At 40.0% G+C, this 25,454-nt stretch overlaps 2 protein-coding genes across 3 annotated transcripts in view; both read right to left on the reverse strand.

The window, feature by feature from the left end:
- Positions 1 to 2,805: 2,805 nt before the first annotated feature.
- LOC148426678 (endothelin-1-like) lies at positions 2,806 to 6,730 on the reverse strand. The gene is made up of 4 exons (XM_088411007.1): positions 6,653 to 6,730; positions 5,249 to 5,405; positions 5,017 to 5,130; positions 2,806 to 4,089 (listed from the first exon to the last, which is right to left on the reverse strand). Exons 1-4 carry the CDS (start codon positions 6,708 to 6,710, stop codon positions 4,077 to 4,079), a joined length of 342 nt encoding a protein of 113 aa, XP_088267133.1. The 5' UTR covers positions 6,711 to 6,730; the 3' UTR covers positions 2,806 to 4,076.
- A 3,189-nt stretch (positions 6,731 to 9,919) lies between these two features.
- LOC148426679 (transcription factor HIVEP3-like) overlaps positions 9,920 to 25,454 on the reverse strand; it is a 59,909-nt gene continuing 44,374 nt past the window's right edge. Inside the window, exons 4-10 of one of the 2 annotated variants that reach the window (XM_088410382.1) lie at positions 25,099 to 25,388; positions 23,107 to 25,020; positions 22,218 to 22,360; positions 15,027 to 15,202; positions 14,735 to 14,836; positions 12,104 to 12,762; positions 9,920 to 11,498 (exon numbers count right to left, since the gene is read on the reverse strand). In XM_088410382.1, the coding sequence (XP_088266508.1) occupies positions 10,866 to 11,498; positions 12,104 to 12,762; positions 14,735 to 14,836; positions 15,027 to 15,202; positions 22,218 to 22,360; positions 23,107 to 25,020; positions 25,099 to 25,388 (3,917 nt within the window). In that variant the 3' untranslated portion in view covers positions 9,920 to 10,865. The remainder of the gene's footprint in view (positions 11,499 to 12,103; positions 12,763 to 14,734; positions 14,837 to 15,026; positions 15,203 to 22,217; positions 22,361 to 23,106; positions 25,021 to 25,098; positions 25,389 to 25,454) is intronic. The other variant, XM_088410383.1, reaches the window with a different exon arrangement.

Below are 25,454 nucleotides of genomic sequence, written 5' to 3' on the forward strand. Positions count from 1 at the left end.
CTTAACTTGATTTAAGTCTATTTGGAAATCTTTCAGGCCTACAAACAGCAGCTAAGACATTGTGTTATCGTGAGGACATTAATTACCTTTTTTTTTTTTTAATATATATGTATATATTTAAACGCATGGCGAAGATCGGTTAAATCTACATTTATGTATATTGGCACGCCAATGTTTTTCAATGGATAATTTGCCAAGTGTAGTAAAATTACAGTTATTTAATCGAGGTTAAAGCGCCTATGTAAATGTCAAAGCTCTTTTGGCACAAGGTTGCCCTCTACTGGACAAATGCCGTCATGGGACTGTGTGGTTTGCGAACGAAACAGCCCTTCCACGCGGACGGGTGTCCACACACGTCAATTACGATTAAACATTAGCGTGTACAGTACATTCAGAAAGGCCATTGTCACTTTTATTTTATTTTTTTAAACAAATGTAAATAAGAGTTTAATGGGGTTTTTCCAATGACACTATTAGAAGGAGTTTGAATTTCCATTTGGGGATTATAATCAGTAAAGTAAAATTAAATGTGATCAATTTAACTCATTCACTGGCAGACAGTTTCAGGCCCTATAATGTATTTGGGAAATGTTTGTCAATGGACGTTTTAAAATAATTGTACATGTGAGCATGTGAGGACAATAATGGTTCATACACCTTGTCACAGCCAGTAGTCACAAATCACAAGTTTATACAGTAACTGAGCTCATTGTGATATTTAATGTTTTTCTTTATAGTAGTAGAACACCAAATGGTTAAAAACGTTAATCTATACAGTTTTGCCTAGATTTAGTATCAAGTGACACAAAGTAGTGAGCAATGTTGTCTCATAAATGTCCTTTACCTACCAAAAAAGTAATTCCTTAAGTCTCATGGATATAACATTCTAAGTTTGAGTGCTTCCAGATGGTTAGTCATAGTTACATAAACGACTAGATTGCACCCAAATGACAAGAAATGCTTATTTCATTCAACAATATACAATAACCACAATTTCAGAAATGTAAGTGGATGTGTTACATCCACACATTAGGCATATAATTGAATGTCATCGACTTGTGCAGTATTTAACCTCCATACAGGTTTTTCTCTGCCAGCACCATGGACAGAGTTCTGAATAAGGTTTGTCATTGTTTACTTGTCGCCTTGTTAGAATGTTCCAATTTTTGACACAAACTGTGTGTGATGGTGTTATACACACATGCACACACATATGCATCCATCCATTTTCCTGAGCCGCTTATCCTCGCTCGGGTTGCTGGCTAGCTGGTGCCTAGCTGTCGTCGGGCACGGAGGCAGGGGGACACCCTGGACTGATTTCCAGCCAATCGCAAGGCAATTTGGAGTGTCTAATACACGTACTTACCATACATGTTTTTGGAATGTGGAAGGAGACCGGCGTGCTTGGAAGACCCATGCAAAGCATGGGGAGAACATGCAAACTCCACACAGGAAGGCCAGGGCAAGCTGGAATTGAACCCGGGACCTCTGAACTGTGAGGCAGATGTGCTAACCAGTCTGTGCGTGTGTGTGTGTGTGTGTGTGTGTGTGTGTGTGTGTGTGTGTGTATGTATATGTTTGTGTATATACCTAAGGCATACTAAATTGTCCTTCTGTGTCCTAGGTATAACATATATATATATATATATATATATATATATATATATATATATATATATATATATATATATATATATATATATATATATATATATATATATATATATATATATATATATATATATATATATTTGCCACCCTGATTTCTGTGATTTTTAAAAAATATTTATTACTATTTTTTTAATATTTATTACTACAGTGGGTTGCATTTCATCAAACAGTTCAACCCAATGATATATAAATGATGCAGTCTCTTGTATCATCAGAAGAAGGAAGGGGGCAAACATTTTTTCACAGCACTGTACATCATTGTGTCCTAAAAACATGATTGGGATACTAATATTCATTAATAACAAGACCATGACAACAAAAACAACAACTGAAAGTATAATAGCTGTGTATTTTTTTTAAATATTGTTTTGCGCCGTTTCACAACTACTGTATCCCTTACTATTCATTTGATCATGTTCCAACAGGCTGGCCATTTAAAATAAAAGTTAAAGGCAGGTCAGTCGAAGGAATGTCAAAAAGCAGGATAAACAACTATATGAGTCAACGTCGAATGCTTGCTTCGTTATTTGAAGTCAGTTGGTCAATCAGCAAAAGCAGGTTAGCGCTCGTCTTTCTTACTCATGGTGGTGGATGAATTATCTGTTGTGATTGTTTTTCTCGCACCTGCGGCCTAGCGTGTTCACGTGTGCACGCATGGTATGCGCAATACAAGCAATCGCAGAGAAACACAGGGCGACTGGCCATTATGTACCTACCGTTCATCATCCCCTTGAGCAAAGGTACATAACACTGCATTCTTTGCTTGGATCCTTGTCATAACAACGCCTGCACCGAATCTGAATAGCAAGTGCGTTTATTATTGATTTAGTGGAAAATTCCGAGATCATTCATCCGTCACGGGCCTCCTTTTGAAGTCACAGATGTCTTTGCCAGTCCCGTATGCTTCCCAAAATGCTTTTCATCCATGGCAGAAACATTTTTGAGTGATATTTCTCTTTGATGCAGTACATTTGTTTAAGCGTAAATAAAAGGTTAAAGTTCAAAAGCAAACCAAAGCAAGCGCTTAATCAGGGTGTCAGTTTATTCTTAATGAAAAAATACCATAGCTTGATGACAATATGTTTGACCTTGTACAATTTTACTCTAATTGCTTAGTAGGATGGAGTACAGAGATTTTAGGGCACAGGTGCCAATCTCAGGTCATTGAGGGTCAGTTTCCTGCACGTTTTACAGGTTTCTTTCCCCAAAACAACTGATTCTAACGAGTAGCTAATCTACAAGATATTGAAAATGAACCTAATCATTTGAATCAGGTGTGTTTGAGAGCGAAGGTTCGAAAATATGCAGGTTACCGGCTCTCGAGGACTGGAGTTTGACACGTATGTTTTGGGGAGAGCTCCTGAGTTGAAGATTATTAAAGGGGAAGTCAAAAACTGTCCTAACAAAAACATATTAACTAATTCAATCCCAAAGACATATTTTTATGTTTTGTTAAGGGTGTCCAGACATTCAGTCCCAGGTGTACAGTACTTAAAAAAAGTGTTTGGCTAAAAAAAGGCTGAAAACTGCTGGTAATAAATGAATTAAGCACTTATTAAGTAGTAGTAGTCACTTTATTGGGATTGAAAGAATATGGTGTTTGTGGAAAATGAACCAAGGAGCAAAATCCACCTGTTTTCATCTATTTCAGGAGGTGGCTATTTTGCCACTCACTGTCAACTAAAAATGGCATTGCCATTTTTCAAGGCTCGGGAACAATCAATCACTGCTCAGCTGTTTTCTGAGCTTGGTAATGTGACATTCACATCAGATATTTGCAAACTCAGCTGTGATTGGTTGTTAAATGGGTCATGAGCAACTTTGATTTTCAGTGTACAGTAAGTGGCAAAATGGCCGCCCCCTGAGATGAGCTGCGTTTCCATTAGGGTTGTTTGCAGAATAAAAGGGATATTTCTACAATCTCGATCGAGATCAATCCCTGTTCATGTTTCCGTTGAATTTGTTTTTCACTTGTGAAACACCAACTAGCACACAGCACATAGCGTGTGTGCACGATAGCCTTCTCACGGACTATTGCATTCTCTCTCGGTGTGCTGGTCATCTCAGGCTGTTGAGTCGACTTTTTGACACCTGGAGGCAAAGCGCTCTGGATCTGACAGTTTTAATCTTCCGTATCGGCTTTGGGTGGTGTGTTTGCAGACATCTGTCACTTTTACACCTTCCGCACATTCCTTGGACGGACATCCTCGGGGTGTTTCCCCCTTTTCTCATCGCACCCATCTGTCAGCTGATTTCCCACATTGCCATATAAAAGCAGCATTTGTTGAGATGCTGCCTGAAGGATGTTTTGCCTCAGAGACGATTTTTTTCCTTCTCAGTCTGATGCACTGTGGACTTTCTCGGAGCTGCTAGTCACACCTCCGTGGGAATACAAAATGATTCTGTCAAAAAAAGTTGCTACCAACAACAAGGGGGGGGATGGTGGTTAGCAGGGTTTCAGCAGATATAAGCAAATCTGATTCAATGCTTTTGAATGTCGGACCAGGTACAGTGTTGTTTTCTTTTCAAACTAAGAGCATATTAATAGAAACATGAAGCAAGTTTTTGCTAAATTGTGTTCCAGCGACTCCATTGTTATGTTCCACACCTTTATTTTTTAAGTCCTATACAGATGTGCCTTGTCATTAGTCCAGCAGTTTAGACAGAGATAAAATAACTGGAAAAATATTTTGTAGCGGGTACATGGGTAAAATGTTGAGAACCACAAATTTAAAACATGATTTGTGATGATAATTTTTTACTTTGGAACCAAATAATTCAATTTCCATTATTTGCGAAGGAGGTAAAAAAAATGGATACATTTCAACCAATAATTCAGTTTCCATTATTTGCGAAGGAGGGAAAAAAATGGATATATTTTAACCAATCATGCAGCGCCCTGGATATAATCCAGATTTTTAAACAGCACACATTGTATTCTTACTTTATGTACTTGTTTTACAATAACCTTTAACACCTTATCTTTACAGGCTCAGTAAAATGTTTAAAATTAACCCCCTAAAAGCCCACAACTCAGCAGAATTTCTCTGTGCAGTACATATGAAATAGGCTGTTTTATTTGCTTCCAACATTGCAAAATTGCTGAGTAAACCTTATAAAACATTTCTTCCCTGTGTGGCCTTTATTTTGAAGATCATGACCGTATGTGCATGTGAACAAAGAGTAATGTAAGGAAAATGGCTATGAATATACAAACAAAGAATGATGATACATTGCACCACCCTGTGTCATTCCTATAGGAAAATAATTACACCTTGGGAGAAAATCCGCACAATAAGGCTTCCAAGTCTGATAAAGGCCTTTATTAAAATGTGCTGCACTTACCTTTGATAGCAGAAACTAGTGCAGATTGGGTCGTTGAGGTAAGTGCAAGTGCACCTGCCGGCAGACCTTCGTTGTCGTGCTCGAGCGCCACCGAGGCCATAAAGTGTTGTCTTACTGCACAAACAAAGTCATATTGATAAAACTTTGCACACCCAACCTCCTGAATCATAAATGAATAATGTAGATTTAGTTTGAAATCACTTGGGTCACTCATTGACTTCCTCATACACACCTGGGCGTATTAACCCATATAATGTCCAGGTGACAGAAATAATAGCACTCGGAGTCATGTGCACTGCTACATGCGCAACGTTTGCTCCTTAGCTTCGCTGCTCTCTCATCGTCATGGGTATTTGCATCTTGGGTCTTCATCAGTGGGCGACCAGAGCCTGTTAGTGACAAAAACACATGTGATTATCTGCACTATAGTATCAGTTTAGCAAAAATGACAGTTTGCATAGCCATGAGTGGCAGATAAGGCAGATAAGGGCAAAAAATTGCTGTAATTAACATTGTATTAAACTGGTGAACAATCAGTAAAGAGGTGTATTGGACATACTAAATAGTCCTTAGGTGTGATTGGGTGCGTGATTGTTTGTCCCTGTGTGTCCTGTAATTGGCTGGCAACCAGTTTAGGGTGTCCCCCCCGCCTACTGCCCCTAGACGGCTGGGATAGGCACCAGCAACCCAACGACCATTGTGAGGATAAGTGGATCTAGAAAATGGATAGATGGATGGATGGATGAATCGGTAAATGAAGTTCATCCAGGCAGTGAATCAATGCCTTAATCCAAACTTTGGTGTGGGTCTCTTTTTTGTGCTAGCATGAAAAACGTTTATAAAGCTGGATGCTGGAGTGGAGAAACCGTCTTTTTTTTAGATTAGCCAATTTAAATTTACTAAAAGTGAAAAACTCTACTGTAGGTGTGCGTTAAAGGGACAGTGTGTAAAATTTAGACTGTTTTTCATTAAAAAGGAATAAATTAAATGATTGTACATTTCAAAAACTTGCAAATGAGTATGTTCTTAACTACCAACAGTATGTTTTAAATATAATGGTAAGTCTATTTCATATTAAATTATATTACATGGGGGGAGGCATTTCTCTGGAAGCGGTTGTTCTATGTTTATTATAGCGATGGACAATGTTAATGCAGCACCTGCAGCACCTCCTGCTGTCCATAATGAAAAATTGTTTAAATCTTACACATTGCCCCTTTAAGGAGGTCCTCGAGGTTTGTGATTTTAAATTAAAAGTTAAAATCTTTGCATCCGTCAACATGGCTGTTAGCCCATTTGAGACCAGGCCTGACACCTTATATTAATTTTTTTTGTGGACAAATATTTATTAATAACTAAGTTGTTTCTTTCTGATAACCGATTTCTTCCATCATCCAAAGGTTGATTATTTCTTTGTGGACCAATACAAACAGGCAGACCAAGTGAGTCTGCAGTGCACGATCTCTCTTCTGTCTAAAACTCATAATCTAAGTTCATTTCTGAACTTTGGCCATCATAGCTAAGACACTTGCAAAGTTGATGCGGGGTAGGTGATACCTTTCAATCCATGGCGAGAATGACATATATTGCAGGATAGTTATTGGAAAAAATGTAAAGATGATAAAAGTGCACTCACCATGCTGCAGAGAGACCCAAAGTGTGACGAGAAGTAAAATGCTGACGTGAGAGGACATGTTGGTCGCAGGTGCACTCAGCTGTGTAGTCATTGTGTTGTCACTGTGCTGCTGTTGCATTTGTGGCACTCTTATAACACTCCTCTCCCTCTTTAATGATGTCATGACAGCAGCTCCACCTACGTGTGCCTTGTATTAATTTAAAAGTATGTTTACATTTTTTTTTATTTCTGACACTGATATAGAACTTAGTTTTTGAAGTTGTATCATGTTACCAAAAAGTGTTACATATTTTTATTTTCTCATCTGACTAAATAAAGATGGGTATAATTTTAGAAACTTCTCTCCTTTTTACTTTCTAGCAAAAGCAAGCTTTGTTTAACCAAGTTACAATTGGATCTATAGTCAATTGCAAATATTTAGATCTTCAACTATTTTGCATTTGTATGTTAAAAGCACTTCGTGTAAGATTTAGACCATTTTTCATTCAAAAGGAATACATTAAATGATTGTAAATTTCTTTTTAAACTTGCAAATGAATGTGTTCTTAATGACCAACTGTATGTTTTAAGTATAATTATAGGTCTAGGTATCATTAAATTATATTACATGAGGGGTGGCACTTCTCCGGAGGTGGCCATGCTGTTTATAGCTACGGACAATGGTAAATGCAGCACCTGCAGCTGCTCCTGCTGTCCGTAATGAAAAACGGTCTAAATCTTACACACTACCTCTTTAAAGAGTCTTTTTTTCCCCAATATAAAGTTGTGGCATGGTCATAGATTACCGTTCAAAAGATGCTTAACAGCTTTATTTGACCTTGCGACAGAAGTCTTTCTTGTACTTTATCATAAATAAATGGAGTGTACACAATTGACTAGTGTCATCAGTCAGACACTATGCACTTATGGTTTAAATAAAAAAAGAAAAAAGATCAATGCTGAACTGTCTGTAACACTGTGATTCACCTTTTTATTAGTCTAGACTTACCGTGAACTTTACCTGGCAATTGAGTCATTTCCCTGCTTTGTTTTTCAATAAGATATACTTTAAAATAATACATGATCTTCAGTTAAATGCACCGTCTAAGGCGACTTCCTACATCTACTCTTCATCTTTACTGTATATAGAATCCCTGATGTAAATAGAGCACACATTGTCCTTCACATAAGGATGTGTGGAATGTGTGACAAGGCCACACAGCATCATGACTGCACAGGTTTGGCAACACATTCTTGCTCTGGAGGTTACAAGTTCAGTTCCCTCAGGAGCGCAGATGTGCTGCTCTCCACGGGCATCCCATCACATTAAGGCCACCCTCCGGATAGCAAGCAACAGTATAGATACCAAAAAAAGAAAGAAAGAAAAAAAGAAACAGGTGCTCAGTGTTACTGTTCTTGCTTAAGCATGTTGTCTATAAACTTCTTCATGGAATGTTATGTCACAGCACGAGCCCCACAATTGGGCCAAGCACATGCTGGTGATTCGTTTTACATAACACTGAAACGAGAAACATCAATATGAGATGTTTTATGAGTGGACATACTCTGTATCATACATAGTAATAGGTTTGCAAATGTTTATGTTTTGCTCACGGGTAAAGGCTAGCGGCTACCTGTTAGCTTTCATGCTAATTAGTCAAGAACAAACCTAGCTACAAAATCAAAGAAAATCATTGAGAATGTGTCCTTTGCTTACAATATAAGTAAAAGGGTTACATGGGTGATAGCCTTTCTTTTGCAGAAAACATTGAAAAATAGAACTTAGCTAGAATCCTCCTTGCTTAACTTATGCAAGCACATGGGCATTAACGTTCTGTCATCTGAGTCCTGAAGGTCACATTTTCTCTTCGTCGACATGAATAGAAAGATTTTAGGAACATGGTTGCACATATGGTCAGTGAGACGCAAGTAAAAATGCCTGGCATGTGTGGCATAATTGCAATAATTTAAAATAAGCCTGTGATAAAACAAGGTGTGAAAACAAGTAAAAAGGAAAAAGTGAGTTGGGCATCAAGAGGGTTCGAAAAGGAAATAGAAGCCATTTTGGGGGAGTGTGCAAGAGCTATTATTGCTAGCTGTTAGCATCTATGCTATTTAGACGTATGCTTCCCTTTGGCAGAAACATTGAACTATATGAAAATTAGAGCTTGGAGAGAAGTTACATTATTCCTGCCTATGATATGGGTATGGACTTGATAATGCCCTTTCCATTCAGTCCTGGGTCACATTTTCTCTTTGTTGAGATGGTCTAACGAAATTTACTTAGTAACAGGTTTTCATACATGTTAAATGAGACATAACTTCATGCATAATTGCTACTATTTAAAATACCCCTGTGATCAAACAAAAAAAGTGTAAATTGGGCATTAAGAACCAAAAAGAAAAGTAATTTTAGGGGTGCTTGCGGGAGAATTGTAAATAGTTTTACATCACTAGGAAGTTTAAAGGAGTATATTTTCACTCCGAATTTTAAAGTGACACGGATGGTGTAATAAATATTCAGAATTGCGAATATATTAAACCATTTATCGGTTCACATGTGGGTTTTTTTGTTTTGTTTGTTTTTTCCCGAAAATTGTTTCCCTGAAAATCGCTTTAAAAATGTATGGCATAAAGGTTCATGATTAAACAATGACCTCTGGTGGTGAAATTTGTTTGGTCACATAAAATGTGGAAGGATAACAACTCGGGAGCCTAGGGAAGGCGTTACTTTGCCAAAGATCCAAAATATTCTTTCAGTGAATAGGCTACTGAAGAAAACGATAAACAGACAATTGGTAGTTGCAAAACATTATTATTACCCAAAAGAGATGAGGAAACGTGTTTCAGTTTGGTAAAATCACTTTTGGGTAATAAAGTGTTCGACGGCTGCAAATTTAAAGCATTCCTTATGGCATAGGTGTCGAACTCCTGTGTCAGTGTCCTGAATGATTAGCTTAATAGTAAGCTATGCATGAGCTTGAATTTATCTTAATCATTTGAATCAGGTGTGTTTGAGAGACAAGGTTCAAAAACATGCAGGATACCGGCTCTTGAGGACTGGAGTTTGGCATCTGTGCCTCATGGTAACAGCATAATGCTTTATAACGTTACTTGGGTCCGTGCGTATCATAAAAACTACAAATAGTGAATTCATATACACACATATATATATATATATATATATATATATATATATATATATATATATATATATATATATATATATATATATATATATATATATATATATATATATATATATATGTGTGTGTGTGTTAGGGTGAACACACTTCATCTCTCAATGCCAAGTGGTTAAAAAAAAAAAGAAGGCAAAATCTACAGGATCTTTGGTGCAATATCTTTTTTTTTTTTTAATTTTGTTTTCAATGACTGCAAATTTTGTTGTGTGAAATTTGCAGGGCACTTAATCTGCCGGTACCAGTCAAACTCTATCCCTCATCTTTGTCCCCCATTCAAATTGCATGAAAAAAAAAGTAAGAAAAAGAATATTTTTTTTCAGTTCAACAAAGAGTATAAAATAAAACAACAACAACTCTGAAACAATGATCATTGTCATCATATAGCAATAAATACGGAGCGCTCTTCCCTGTAAAGAGATATCTCATCCAATGTCACTCACAATAAAAAATAGAACTTCAGTGCATTTCTTTTGACGGGTTTCTGCTGCTCCTTCAATATATCATCGATGTGACTCTTGGTTACCCTGGAATTAAAGCAACAGTATTAAGAACAAAACAGAACACCGAATATAAATCTTCCTTAATGACACAAAAGTCCAATATAAAATTTCACAGCCTTCTCAATTTCTATCTGCTCTACACACCTCAAAACACAAACCTGGACAGAAAAGGCACAAGTAACTATAATTGGAGTAATACTGGGGGAAAAAAGTAATCCATTTTGATTAAAGATTTTGGTCATTTACACATGTTTTGTATTACTCTAACGACATATTCAAACAGACAGTAGCATTACCAGTATCAATGGAGATACAGGAAGGGTATAATCATATATAATTCTTGTATATACATTTACAGAACCATTATATTCACAAAGAAACAAAAAGTGCATTTTTTATGACAAACCTGAATATTGCCAAAGAACAGACATTGAAGTTATCAATTGTATTGAAAAGTGTATAAAAAAGAACACAATTGGAAAAAACAAGACGAATGTAGCGAGTGAAAAAGCAAGTTGGAGATGCATCAAATTAGGTGCTCTGGTCTTGTCTAGCTGCGTCCGCTGTAGCTCTGCCCTCACTCTCCGGCTGCTGTCCAATCAGGCGCAAGGATACAGGGCTCGCTAGACTGAAGGAAGCCTCCGAGCGCCCGTCTTCGATGGGACGGTGGCTCGACTCAGTAGCACGCCTGCATGTGTGGGCGGAGCTTTGTAAGCTGCCATATTGCTTTGAGTCCGTGGTCTCCAACTCCAGTTTGGAACACATGACTTGTGCACTGACACTGCACTGTCCTGATTGGCTGCCTCCTGCTGCCTGGAAGTCTCCCGACCAGTCACTTCCAGGAGTCCTACTCCCTTGCGGTCCTGGGGTCCCGCCCCAGAATGCGTCAAACCTGCCCGGCGACGGCCCCTCCGTGGAGGGAGACATCGGGGACAAGGGGGTGGAAGGATTGGACCTTGGTCTGGCTTGTACCATTTGAATCCCCCCGATGGGAATCATGAGATAGGGGACCTTGGCTTGTTGGGAGTGCAAGGGGAGATGGCTGAAGATGTTGTCCGCTGCCCGGTGGCCGGGATAACCCTCGCACGTGGATGGACGAAAAGCGGGTGGGAACAAGAATGCGTCTGCCAATGAGTGCCCATCTGCTGCAGTACCACCTTTGTCCTGCAGGGAGAAGCACACAAATAAGATGTCCATTTTGGGATTCCTACAGAAAACATCCCCCTTAAGGTCTTGAAAAGATTCCAATTGTAATCACAGTGTAATAAAATAAGGGCTTGGTAGATGAAGGGCTCCACTGAAAGAGGACTGTTACAGAACTTTAAATGGATTTTTCTAAAAACTGGAAACATAGCAATGGGTAACTTGTTGAGATATAAGCCTGATTTAAAAAAAAATGCATCACATACATACATACATATCTTAAATAAATCACTACTTTACACAAATACATACTATTATTATTATATATGGAACTGTTCCATATTAATATGATGTATTGTGTTCCATTGAAAAAAATACTCCATTAAGTGAGATTCTTCAAAGAGGTCATCTTTTGACTAGCTTTGCACATCTTAGTACTTTTGCAGTCAGCTTTATGATGTGGATGGTGCTTTATGACCTGAAAAGACTTTCAGTTCACAGCTGTCCAATAGAATTGATTTTTCTTGACAAGAGCTCTTAATGTGTTTGGGACAGATTGAAAGTGGTATCAAACTTGTGACTGCTTCTGTGTAGGTGCAAAGTAGACATATGACTTTATCACATACTGCTTTCATATGACTAGCCTTTGTGCCACGGTGCTCCCAAGGAAGGCGTCCCAGGGTCCTTTGCTGCACTCCGATCGGCAAGGGCAGAGTCCTGGCTTGTGATAACCTGTAGCAGCCCGGCAAGCTGGGGCAAATCGGCGAGAGGGACCTGATGGGAGACGGTCTTCTTTCGGGGGAGGTTGACACTTGCCGGCTGGGTGAGGGAAGCTCTGTTTTCGGGGACAGACTGCGCATGGGTGAGGAAAGCTCCAGGCGGGGGGAGAGGCTGTGACTGGGGGAGCAGCTCTCACTGCTGGGGGAGAAGGCTCTCGGTGATGCCTTCCAGCTCCGTCGGGAGAACAGAGCTCTCCTGCTGCCCGGCGAGGCGGCTCGTCGACTGTGCCAAGCCCCTCTTTGGGCGGCGTCCAGACCCCGACTAGGACTGAGGCCAGCGGGCTCGGGCTCCGGAGTGCACTGCCGAGAGCGAGTGCTGCATTTGGAATGACCCCCAGTTGATGGGAGGGTGTCCGACGAACAGGAGGAAGGAGGGTCATCGTGAGACTCTTCCTCATCGTCGTCGTCGTCATCGTCGTCGTCGTCGTTGTCCTCTGACTCCTCCGCGTTGGAAAACTGGTGCTCTTCCTGTTCCTCGGAGTAGCACGCGCGTTCATCGCTTTCGGCTGAAAGCAAAAAACAAACTTAGTTACATCACTTCTTTTCGTATCCATCCGGTTTCATTATCTATGCCAAACATAAAAGCTCAGTGAGATCGTTTTTGCCATGGGCTTATTTATTACCTCCGCCAAGCATGAAACTATTATGGTGAGAGGTACTGTATGCAAAGCCATTTGAGCATTTATCCCATATCCTCAATATCAAGCTTAAGACGTCAATGCAGCACCAGGGTCAAACATTTGTAAACACCCTCTAATTTAGTGTTTTTTTTTTTCTTGATTCGTAAAATACTACTTAAAGGTGCAATACAGAAGTTTATTGCTAAACAATGACATCCTCAGGCAACTGGGAGGTCCAAGTTGCTAAGTTGGAAAAAAAAAGGACCAGACTTAAAAAAAAGAAACTCACCATTGTTATTTACATTAGTCTCGAACACTTGAAAGGCAGAATTGGGACAATACGAGTTCCCAATGGGTTAAATCCGACATCCCACCTCACTCAAACATAACATTTGAGTCTGCAACCTCAAGTTTGGACTATTGGTGCCGAATTGCTGTGTTGCTGTGACTGTCAGGCCTCTTTGTACATATCAAGCCATTGTTGAGCACCAGTGGGGTTGAAAATACTGTATGTAATTTTACTATAGAAAGTCCCAAAAGAAAGGTGCATAAGTCATTTACATTCTGAAGAAATATTGTTTGAAATATTAGTAACTAATATACTGTCTACCAAGTGTATTAGGAAAGTTGCTTTTAACCTCAATAGCATGACTAAGTAACAGCAAAAATGTACACTTGTTTGCGCGTTAGTGGCCTGTTAGTAAATGAGCAGGTGTTTTTTTAATAACCTAACAAAATAATTGTGTCAATCTCAACATAAATGTGTAGATGGAAACTTGTATTTTTTAATGGAAATGTAGCAAATGATATCCATTTGTATTTCAGACATTTACTTCTGCATTATATCGTCACCATTAACTTACAAAAACAAAACACTTCACAGACAACAAAAATAGGGCCCATTATTATTTTGTTTTCCCCCATAACCATGTTTTTATTGAAGTAAACTCAGTTCAAATTTTATTGCTTCGGGATGGGAAGATTATGCAAAAAGCACAAACAGTACACTATACAGAGAGCACCTTCTAACCTTGGTCTGGTTCTAGCTAGCAGATGAGGACTGTCATCTTGTCAACACTGAGAAAAATGCCTTGATTCATTTTAATTCATTTCGTCCATCACTTATCTATAGCTGATTATTCTCACTAGGGTCACTGGCTTGCTGGTGCCTATCCCAGCTGTCTCGGGGCGGGGGACATCCTAAACTCCACACAGAATGGACTGAGCAAGGTGGATTTGAACCCGGGTCTCTGGACTGCTGACCACTGCGTCACTGAGCTTTTTTTATTTAAAATTTTTTTATTTAAAATGTTCTTTGATAATTACCAAATGTAAGAAAAGACTTTTACCTTTGGCTTTTGACAACACATGCAAAGCGCCGTATAATTTGTGAGAAAGAACGGAAGGAACACAAAAGCGAGCTTCATCTTGCTGACGATCCACAACAGCCATGCTATAAATAGACTACGGTTGAAAAGTATCACACATCTATTCACAAACTATGTCAGGAGAGAATGAATGAAATCACAGTAAAAACGCTGTGTCCTTGTATGTGATGCGTTGCAGACTGACAGCAACGAAGACGGTGACGGCGAGAGGGAGCGCAAAGGAAGATAATGAGGCTTTGCTGGTAAAGTAGATGCCACTGTGCAAAAAAAACAAAAAAAACAGAAGGCTCCTCATTCTTCATTATTTATCTTGTGCTCTTTCCTTATGCAAGGGCGAAAGGTTGGGGAATAGTACATTGTGGTTGCGTAAGCTGTCAGTAGTGAACAGCTATTACCCCCCCCCACACACACACACACACACGCACACACACACACACACGCACACAGACACACACACACACACACTATACCTGTTTCCTCACTCTCAGGCTCATCCGCTGATGGTTCAGACACTCCCATTGCCTGGCACTTTTTCCCATGAGCTTTTGACTTCATGTGTTTGGTAAGGTTCCCTGCGAAGGGAACACGAAAAGCACATTAAAACCTCCGCCAATTTCCAGCGGGCAAGGAAAACTAGGACATATTTCGACAACAGAGATAGAAATGCAAACAGCAGACTTAGAGTTGATGGGTTTCATTAAACACACAGAATAAATGGACAAACATAACAGAACTTAAATATCTCTTTATCCGTCCCCTAACCTTTGGTTTTGAAGGCAAAGTTGCAGTGTTTGCAAATGTACGGACGGACATCAGTGTGTGTTCGGATGTGCTTCTTCAGCATGCTGGGCTTCTTACAGCGGATGCCGCACTCCCCGCATATGTACTTTCCTCTGCCACGCCCTCGAACGTAAATATACTCTTCGTTAGACTTATACCTGACAGACAGACGGGATGGGCATGCGTTATTGGTACAGAAAAAAGAAACAACATAAAGTCACAAAATCACAAATTAATGTCACTTTGACTTTTATGCAAATCACTCATCTTGCTGCCTGGTCATTTTTCATCACTGGATTGAAAATAGATTCAATGACCACCACTTGCTCATTGTTATTTCAACCACAACATTATGAGTGGCGATTTAACAGGTTAGAAAACATTTTAACCTATTGCACTAGTCAAGTTTGACACTAATTGGCACATTTTACTAGACGCCAAGCAGACAGAGCGCATCGGTAGTGTTCATCAATGCAGGAAATCAAGAAGCATAAATCAAGACCAAAAAAAACAAAACAAAATCAACATAAGATGTAAACTTCACCAGACAACATTAGGTTCACCTGCACATTACAATAACTATCAAACAAATTACAATTAGAATTTCAGTTATTTTAAGTCATGACCTTCAAGGCCATCTGCCAATCCAAATGATATCAGAAGCACTGACCAACAACTTCAATTAGATTTTAAATTATCTTGTGTCATGGCTGCATGACCTCCACTATTTATTTATTTTTTTAAATGAACAACAGGACTGTGAAAAAGTCAACCAAGTCGGCGAAGTCGACTTTAAAAATAGGTCAACAAAATAAAAAAACATCCGCTTCAAAATGCCACTGAAACCACGTTTGCGCCTACGTTTTCTATATGGAGTTTTCTTGCAGACGTACAAAATGTTGCAATGGCACCGGGGGGGAAAAGATTCCCCCCAAAAACAAGAGGTATCAGAAGTTTCGTATCATTTCCAATTGAAAAAAAGGCTAACCGAAATAAAGTAAAGTTCAATTATTGCAAAGTGGAAAAGGCAAACCACAGCAGAACTTAAGAGAAATAAAACACTTAAGCAGAGACCACCATTTAGTGGCCAAATAGCTGACGCTATTTGTGTGCTCAAAAACACTTAATGAATTAGTAGTGGGCTCTTTTTAAAGAAAAAAGAAAAGGAAAGAACTTCACATCAAGCACTAGGCTTGTATTTGAAATAATATAAAAATGTAACTACAAACGTATCTTTTAGAGCACAGGTGTCAAACTCCAGTCCCCGAGGGCCGGTGTTCTGCATGCTTTCCGTTTTTCTCTCTCAAACACACTTGATTCAAATGATTAGGATCATTTTTAAGCTCACGTGGAGCTTGCAAATAAGCTAATCATTTGAATCAGGTGTGCTGGGGAGAGAAATCCGCAAAATATGCGGGAGGACTGGAGTTCCGACACCTATGTATTAGAGCTTGGTTTTGGGTGTTGAATATTAACCAGTAGGGGGCCAGTCAAGCACGAAACATGCCCAGTCAGCTCATCAAGAAGAAGACAAAGAACAGTAACTTATTGACCTTATAGTAGCTAATGGGCCGCTTTACTATGAGGTTACTCATGTAACATTGTTGAAGCATTATCGGTGACTTTAAGGACACTCTTACATGTGTATCGTATAATGATAGGTACGCGTGAACTTACTACCAATTAGTATTTGTTGATCTCTAATGATAATTGCTAACATGCTAATGCTAACCGCAATTGCTAACTGGTTAGCACGGGCAACTTTTGTTTGTGTCTAAAAATTCATAGAAGATAATACTTAATGAGTAGTTAGATGCGCTCACTTCAATTCACGTTAAACCTCAGTAGATTATAATAACTAAATAAATATGATTGTAAGTGTGAATGGTCGTTTGTCTCATGTGCCATGCAATTGGCTAGCATTCAAGTCCAGGGTGTCCCCTGCCTACTGCCTGAAGACGGTTGGGATAGGCACCAGCAAGCCGGCAACCCTAGTGAGGATAAGCGGCTACGGAAAATGGATAACTGGATGAATAAATCCACCCACGTTCCTCCTTTTTAGATAAGTAAAAATGAAGGGTGATTATTTCATTGAATGATGATATAATCAATGGAATCTAATATAATCAAATTAGAATAAGTTTTAAATATTTAAATGTATTATTTTTTGGCACCCTTATTGGCCATTCAGATTTCAATTTCTGTGAAATTTCTATTGCCATGTAAATGAAATCGACCTAGGGTCACGGTGCTGGCAGAAGACACACACACACTGTGGCTGTATAATAATGTAATGGCGGTGTCTTAGTAGCGCACTCCATCAAAAGAAGGGTTTTCCAATATTTTGGTTACCAAATTTAGTTACATTATGGCACTCAAATGTGAATTTTAATTTGAATACTGTACTCCCATATTGTATTTTACTGTTCAATCCCAGAAATATCCTTATTCTGTGTTTTAATGTGTAGTAATTTCTCTAAAGATTTTATAAAGTATTATAACATTAGGAATTGGGATTTTTTTTTTTTTTTTTTGGGGGGGGGGGGGGGGTATTATTCTTGACTAAATTTTCCCCGTGAGCGAGTGAGCGTGAGCCTTTCATTTAACTCTTGTCAAATACAACCCCAACTCCAATGAAGTTGGGCCATTGTGTAAAATGGAAAAAAAAACAGTACAGGTAGTCCTCAGGTTGCAAATGCATTCCATTTCTGTGCAGTCGGCATTAACCCTTTAAACCCCTTAAATGCACCCTAAATATCTAAATACCTATCCGAATACACGTCAGCACCTCACCTTTCTGACACCTTTTGATGATACAGTATTCAGCTTTATTTCCATCATAATGGGTTTCCTATTGCTCTTCATGCATTGCTAGAAGATTCTACTTTCTTTTTTGTGGCCATGATGTAAAAAAACGGCAGTGATATGGAGAACATTACGGCGCACAGACAAACTACACTGGTAGGCTTGTGGAGACAAAAAGGCGAACAAGACCCTGGCGTCGTAAAGTCGAAATAGCGTAGCTCGAGTAACGCTTGACCCAAGGACTGCCTGTGCAATGATTTGCAAATTTTCACAAATGCAAGATAATGTTTAAACTGATAAACTTCACATCACTTTTCCTTCTGACAACACTCAATAAGCGTTAGGGAACTGAGGAGCAATTGTTGAAGCTTTGCAGGTGGAATCCTTTCCCATTCCTGATTGATTCTGTACTGTACAATTTCAGCTGTTCAACAGTCTGGGGTCTTTCCTGGCGGATTTTACGTTTCATAATGTGCCACGCATTCTCAATGGGAGACAGGTCTGGACTGTGGGCAGGCCAATCTAGTACCCGCACTCTTTTACTGTGAAGCTTGCAGCAACGTTGAGAAACATTGTTCTTAAACTGTTTGACATATTTTATACGTCGTTTGGTCACAAAGCGATAATCCTCACCCTATCTTTGCTTGCGAAAGACGGAGCCTTTCATGGATACTACTCCTATTATACACTACTATCATGACATTCACCTCTTCACCATTGGAATGTTCTTAAGAGGTGATCATTCAGCATCCATCAACTTTCCTTGTCTATTATTGCCCTTGTCCCAGCTTTTTCGAAACATGTCATCATTTCAAATTTACAAATATTTGCACAAAAACAACAAAAGATGATCATTTTAAACATTAAAATAGCTTACATTTGTATTCACCTTTGTTGAATATAGGTTAAAGATAATTTGCAAATCATTGTACTTTGTTTTTATTTCCATTTTACACAACGTCTCAACTTCATTGGGATCGTTGTATTTGTCACTGCTGCCTCTGGTAAGTGATAAGTGTTACTGTCTTCCTGAATTGTCAAGTTACTGGTACCTGTTTTTTCAAGCTTATACACATATCAAAGTAATAAATTGTAATCTCCAAAAAGTAACTTTAACCTGATTACTTGACTGGAAATGATACCCTGTTAGATTAGCAATTATTTTGGAAGTGTTTCTAATATTTTAAATACCATATTGCATAAAATTAAAGAGGGAAGATATTAGACACAGCTAATTATCTAGTGTTTGGGAAGACATTGAATGGTGCAGGTGTACTTAATGCTGTGGCTTGCGGAGCTTTATTGCACAATACACTGTTTAGAAAAAACAAAAAAAACTATGTGAAGGTAAAAACACACACATTTAAAAAGCAATTAACAAGACCTCAGGTTGAGGGTTAAAAGAGTAAATAAGACCGGTATATGGAACAGCTGCGGGAACAGCTGCTAGAGCTGATCACAGTGCTGTTTCTTACCACCCCAAACACTTTATGCTAATGAGGGACAACAAAAACGTGCTCGTGGCTACGCTGTGTGTGAAAGCGGATGTGACATATTGCACAAACTTTCAGGAAAATGGCACGTACACGCACGCATGAGAGTTGTCGGGAAACAAGCCCGTCTTTGTAGAGGTGGATTGGGGATGCCCACCATATCCCTCGCAGCACTCAGTCTCATGCTGCTCCCTCCTCTACTCCCTTAGCGCACACACACGCACAACCACACATACAAACAAGAACACACACATACACACACATACACACAGGCACATTATTAGCTGTTCGTCTGCTCGGGTGGCCCTGCCGACCACTAAAGAGAGGGAAGGGAAGCCTACTTACGGCCCTCAACCTAAAATAGACACTAAGCACAAATCAAGCAACACATTAGGGTCTACTCTATATTAAGTATGTATACAGAATCCAGATGTTTACCAAAAGGTTATTTGCGGTCATGTGAATAAATTGTCCTCTATTAAAAACGCTCAGACGCTTAAAATCCATTCTGATTTTGTAAATAGTCAATGTGTGCTGACTGTGTTTAATTAAAGGTCCATGAACCACATATGCAAGAAGCCAGGCTGTCAATGTGCTCTGTTGTCTACCAGAAGCAGCAACAGCAAATTATATAAAAAAAAAGCAGCGGGGTAGTCTCAACAGTGCCATTGTGTTTTTGTGATTCAGGGGCTGGTTACTGTTCACTGGCATGTATTTTCTAACCACAGCTAAAAATATCCACCTATATCTCCAGAAAAACACGACAGAAGCTGCACGACCACCAGAATCATTTTGTGAGGAGAGAATCATACCACGGCAAACAGGAAGCAAACATCCATCCATTAATTTTCTAGAGCTGCTTATCCTCACAAGGGTCACAGGTTTGCTGGTGCCTATCCCATTTGATTTCAGGCAGTAGACAAGAGACACCCTGAACTGGTTGCCAGCCAAATGCAGGGCACACAAAAATGAACAACCATTCAGACACCCAATCACACCTAAGGACAATTTAGTACATACGTCCAATGTCCAAAATACCTGCTAAAGCATGTTTATGGAATGTGGGAGGAAGCTGGAGTGCGTGGAGAGAACCCACGCAGGCTCGGGAAGAACATGCAAACTCCACACAGGAAGGCCGGAGCGAGGTGGATTTGAAAGGTGGATGTGTCCACCGCTGCGTCATCGAGCCGCCTTACATCAATCCATGCATCCGTTTTCTTAGCCACTCATTCTCACTGGGGTCATGGCCATGCTGGAACCCAGCTGTCCTTGGGCAGTTGGCGGGGTACACCCTGAAATGGTTGCAAGCCAAATGCAGGCCACACAGAGACACTCAACCTTTCACACTCACGAACGCACCAAAGGTCAATTTGGAGTGCCCAATATACCTTCTGTACATGATTTTGGGGGAATGTGGGAGGAAACCGGAGCAACTGGAGAAAACCCCAGCAGGTATGGGGAGAACATACAAACTCCACACAGGAAGGCCAGAGCTGTAAGGGAACCGCAGACCACACAACTGTGAGGCTGACTTGCTAATCACTCTTCCATTTATGCCGTCCTCCAATAATTACAGTCAGGTTTAAAGAGGTTTTTTTTTTTTTTTCAATTGCATTAATGTTTAATCTCAAACTTTATTGCATTTATTTTGTTAAATAAAGCCATGTCTCCAGTGATTATTGAAACTAAAGGTTGCAGTCAGCACTTGGAATTAGTCTCAAATATAGGAGAAGCTAAGTGGTTACAACTGAATCTGTGAAAAAAAAAATAAAAAAAAATAAGTTAAAAAAAATAAATGACTGAAGCCACTTTTTGTTACTGTAAATCAGTCTTTTGATCTGCCAAAATAATAAAATGTATTCAATGTAAATATGTAAATGTAAATTTTGACACTAATCACAATGCTAAAAACAGTCACGCTAAACTTAGCCATAAAATAGTAATCACATAAAACCATCAAACAGCGGATCTTTAATTTCAATCTTATGAAGGTTGTAGAGTTTTTCTAATAAAACTGAAAAAATAAAACAGAACAGAATGTAACAAGAGTTAACTATTTATCTAACAAATATTTTTGGAATAACATAACAGAAAATTGGATAATAATGGGAAATTTAATACATTTCACGAATGAACTATAATGCAAAACTACATTAATCTATAAATTGGATTTTTCATATTATTTATGAAGTGATGCAAAGTTCCTTTCAATGTACTGAAGTTATTGGTGCCCAGAGCCGGCTACATTTTAACATCCTAGCTAGCTGATGTCATGTTGTCTTATTTAAACAGTTAACTAACGTAAGTTCTGGTAAAGAAAAAAAAAAAATCTACTCTTATGACTTGACCCTTTCCATCTGTTCTTCTTCCTTTTGCATTTTGTCTATTTCGAGAGCTGCTTTGTTGTTAATAGAGCTACACCCCATGAGCACACCTTTGAGCCTAAACCAGAGCAAATGCTGGGAAAGAAGACAAGCTCAACTGGAAAAAGATCACTTGGACATTTATAGAAAGTGGACACACAGTATGTGAACATAGTACAGTGAGCTGAGCAAACATTTACAGGTTTAAAGGAAAATACACGCACACACACACACACACACACACACACACACACACACACATACGTAACCCCAACATGACAATTGTGCATATTATATAGCATGCCATCTTCTCGCCAAATGAAACCCCCTCTAAACCTCGGCAGCTCGTGCAAGCAGAAAGCGAGGAGGAAAACTTGGCCGCAGCTACAATGACATCTATTCCCAGTCCATATCCTTCCCTGTGCGCTAATTTTTCAGTAGACTTTTTTTATTATGGTCTGTGACACTGAATGTATCACTGCGACCGTTGAATGAGAAGCACTAGCTCTTACCCGCCTTCAAAGATGCGAACCCGAGATGTTACACACTGTTTTGAGGTGGAAGGTCCCTCCTCTCCGCTCGTCTCTTTTTTCTCCTCCTTTTCATGCTGGTGATCTGTTACATCAGTGGAGGAACGGGCTGCGATCGGATGTACCTTCATTCAAGAAACAGTAAAGAGAAAGACAAAGTACATTGATAGCTATATTGATGTCAAGCTATATTGATGTCATAGCCTCATTTCCAGAAGGTCACGGCATACATCTATTAGATTAACTATGATCTCTAGTCTTTAAACAGCTAAAAAGCACTGACAACATGTTGATAAACATAAAACGGAACTGACAATTACATTTGAATTATTCGCAGATGTTCAGATGACATGATCTGTTATGAGATAAGAAAAAGCCAAGTGCGGCCCTATCGCATAAAAGTGCCACCATGCAGGAATTTCATTCAACTACATCTCCTAAACCCTTATTTTCATAAATTTATTTTACAATTTCAACCTTTTGGCTACTGGGAAATAAAAGTCGAGACCTTTAGGTTGTTTTTGTAGAAATCCCAAAATGGACATATATATATATATATATATATATATATATATATATGTATATAGATATATATTTGTATCAATAACTCCAAACTAATCTCCGTGACTTACGCCTGAATTTGTGAAAACACATCACACGTACATAAACACACAAGCGCACACAAGCGAAACAGTAAAAAACTGGTGAATGACATTTTGCCATGCCAAGCCACGATCACAAATATGCATGAGTTATGCATAGCCCATGCCCTAATTTCATAATTTTAAATGGGGTTTCCCTAGACAGTGACAAGACATAGACAGGATGAAAAACAATATTTCATAACATACGTATATTTTTTAAGGTTTACCTCTGACATTCGTGGGGTGCTGCTGCTTGCATGGGGATTTTCAATTTTGGCTGGGTTGGGAGCCGTGGCGACGGTGTATGTCTCTGAGCTATACTTCTGTTTGGAGCACAGCAGAGACAAGGCCACCTTAGTACTAACACCTGGCAAGTTTGGGTTGTGTCCACTGACACTCCAGGTAGAATAAACGGAGTTGTGAGGGTCCCTCTGTGCACTTGGGTTGGGTTTGACATAGTTCAGGTAGCACCAGTTGACAGAGGTTGACGTGTGGAGGCTTGGGTATGAAGGGGCATTTACACTCTCGATCCCCAGCTCCTTAACTTGAGGCTCCTCCTCCTTTTGACTTCTCACAATTGTCTCTTCCACCTGTTTTTCCTTGTTGAGTTCCTTTTGCCTTGGATTCAATTCCACCTCTTCTTTTACAGGTGTCACCGCTAGCATCTCTTTTTTTTTCTCAACCTCTTCCAGTTGCTCCCCACCAGTTTTAATTTCTCCCTCCTTCTGTTCCTTGTTGTCTACGACTTCCTCCTCTACCTCAGGCTTCTGTTGCTCCCCTTCTGCTTCCTCTTTTACCCTTTTCTGGTGACGTTGCGCCTCGGTACTGAGTTCAAGACTGGCTGCAGGTGAGAGCATACGTTTACTCCCACCAGCTCCAAGAGGACTATATTCTTCGACACAGGGAGACTGCAGTTCCACAGGAAGGTGAATCTTGATGTCTGGTGTGGGGACCTTCAAATAAGATCTCTGTAACTTGCGCCTTTCCACTTTGCCCATGATTGTCATGGTTGTACAAAAAATGGGATCTTGTGGACAAGCGGAGGTCAGGATCTGGGACAGGGTGGTGTACATGGCACGTGTATAGGTAGGTATGTGAGTCTGGAGGCGGACTGGCACCACTAGAGACACAGATGGTGTAAGCTGTGCCACGCATGTGGCAATAAGGGGACATGGGTAGGGGTAAGAAGTGCTCCCATCTGTGGAATGAGTCGAAATAATCTGTGTGGAGTGTAATGGTGCGGCAGGCAAGTACAAAGACTGACTCACACTGAAGGGAAACCGGACAGGAACTAAAGCCGGAAGTTGGTGTAGAGGTATACCCATCTGTTCAGCCGTGTGGATCTGCATTGGGTGTACCTGTAGAGGTTGAACAGTTTGTGAGCGTAAAAAGGTTCTGTTCATGAACTGGGAGACCGTGGTGACTGGTAGGAGCTGGGATAAAGGTCCTGGAGGTAATATCTGTTGGACGCTTTCATGCGAAGGAAGAATATCTCGAGGGAGGCTCTGTGGCTGTAACAACTGTAAGACATTCCCTGCTTCCTCCCGACTGAAGTGGGAACTTAAATAGTTAAGAGGGTGGCTTGAGTGGGAAGGCCCGGGCTTTGGACTCTCTGCTCTGGATAACTGACCCATGCCGGCCCCCTCATCTTGCTCAGGTTCCCCTAAGGTCGCGTGCTTCACAAGGAGACACTTTCGCCGTTCTTTCCAGGAGGATGCTGACTGCTGAGAGGACAAGGATCCCAAGTCAAAAGATTTGCTTCTGGTATCTGAGACCTGCTCTGCTTTCTGAGGCGCTTGTTCTGAAGCTGAGCGCCTCATTTCTTTGTGGCTTTGTTTGTGTTGTTGGGAAGTTGATGGCACAGTCAACATTTGGGTGCTTTGGCTACTGGTACCCCAGGCTGCAGGTTCCGACCTTGTTGGATCCTCAAATGAAGCAGAAAGACTCGAAGTGTGGGACATGCTGCTTTCTTGACTGGGACTGCGAGGAAGGGACACCGACTCAAAGCTCGACTCCCCGGAGGATTGCGCTGCTTCAGCTAAGCGGAGTCTTTTCTTCTTGGGGGGCAATTTCTCTGCAGGGAGTTGGGCAAGAGTCTGGCTACGTTGCGGCCATTGAAATTCCTCCACTCTGTCTGCCTCCTAGGACAGACAAACAAATGAGACCATTACACAAAATATATACAATTTCAATCACATTAGATATCATTATTATTATACCTTAGATGAAGACGCAGTTACTGGTGGTGACATGGATGACATGTCAGCATCAGGCTCCACTGTAACAAGAATCTCTGGCACTTGAATGTTGGGCTGGCGGATGAGGCGAGATGCAGAAGGTGATGGTTTTGGATGAGCTTGTTGTGCTTGGTGAACCTCTTTCACATCTGAGCCCTCACTTTCCATGGAGAGAGTCTCCTGCTTTTCAAAGGAGCTTGTGTGCTGGATCACAGACACACCCTTCCTTTCTCGATGTTGTTGTTGTCCCACTTCTGTCTGTACAGTACTACCTACATGTAACATGAAAAGAGACATGAGAAAGACATCTTTAAATGACATGATTGATATATTGCATT

Source organism: Hippichthys cyanospilos, chromosome 3 (assembly GCF_059441005.1).
Source record: "Hippichthys cyanospilos isolate Australia breed blue-spotted pipefish chromosome 3, RoL_Hcya_1.0, whole genome shotgun sequence".
NCBI classification, from domain to species: Eukaryota; Metazoa; Chordata; class Actinopteri; order Syngnathiformes; family Syngnathidae; genus Hippichthys; species Hippichthys cyanospilos.

Bases quoted from the DNA above. Each gene is read 5' to 3' on its own strand.
- LOC148426678 (XM_088411007.1), bottom strand. From the start codon at position 6,710: ATGTCCTCTCACGTCAGCATTTTACTTCTCGTCACACTTTGGGTCTCT. The intron at 5,406-6,652 runs GTGAGTGCACTT...TGTCACTAACAG, and splicing joins TTGGGTCTCTCTGCAGCATG to GCTCTGGTCGCCCACTGATG. The intron at 5,131-5,248 runs GTGTGTATGAGG...TTGTTTGTGCAG, and splicing joins ATATGGGTTAATACGCCCAG to TAAGACAACACTTTATGGCC.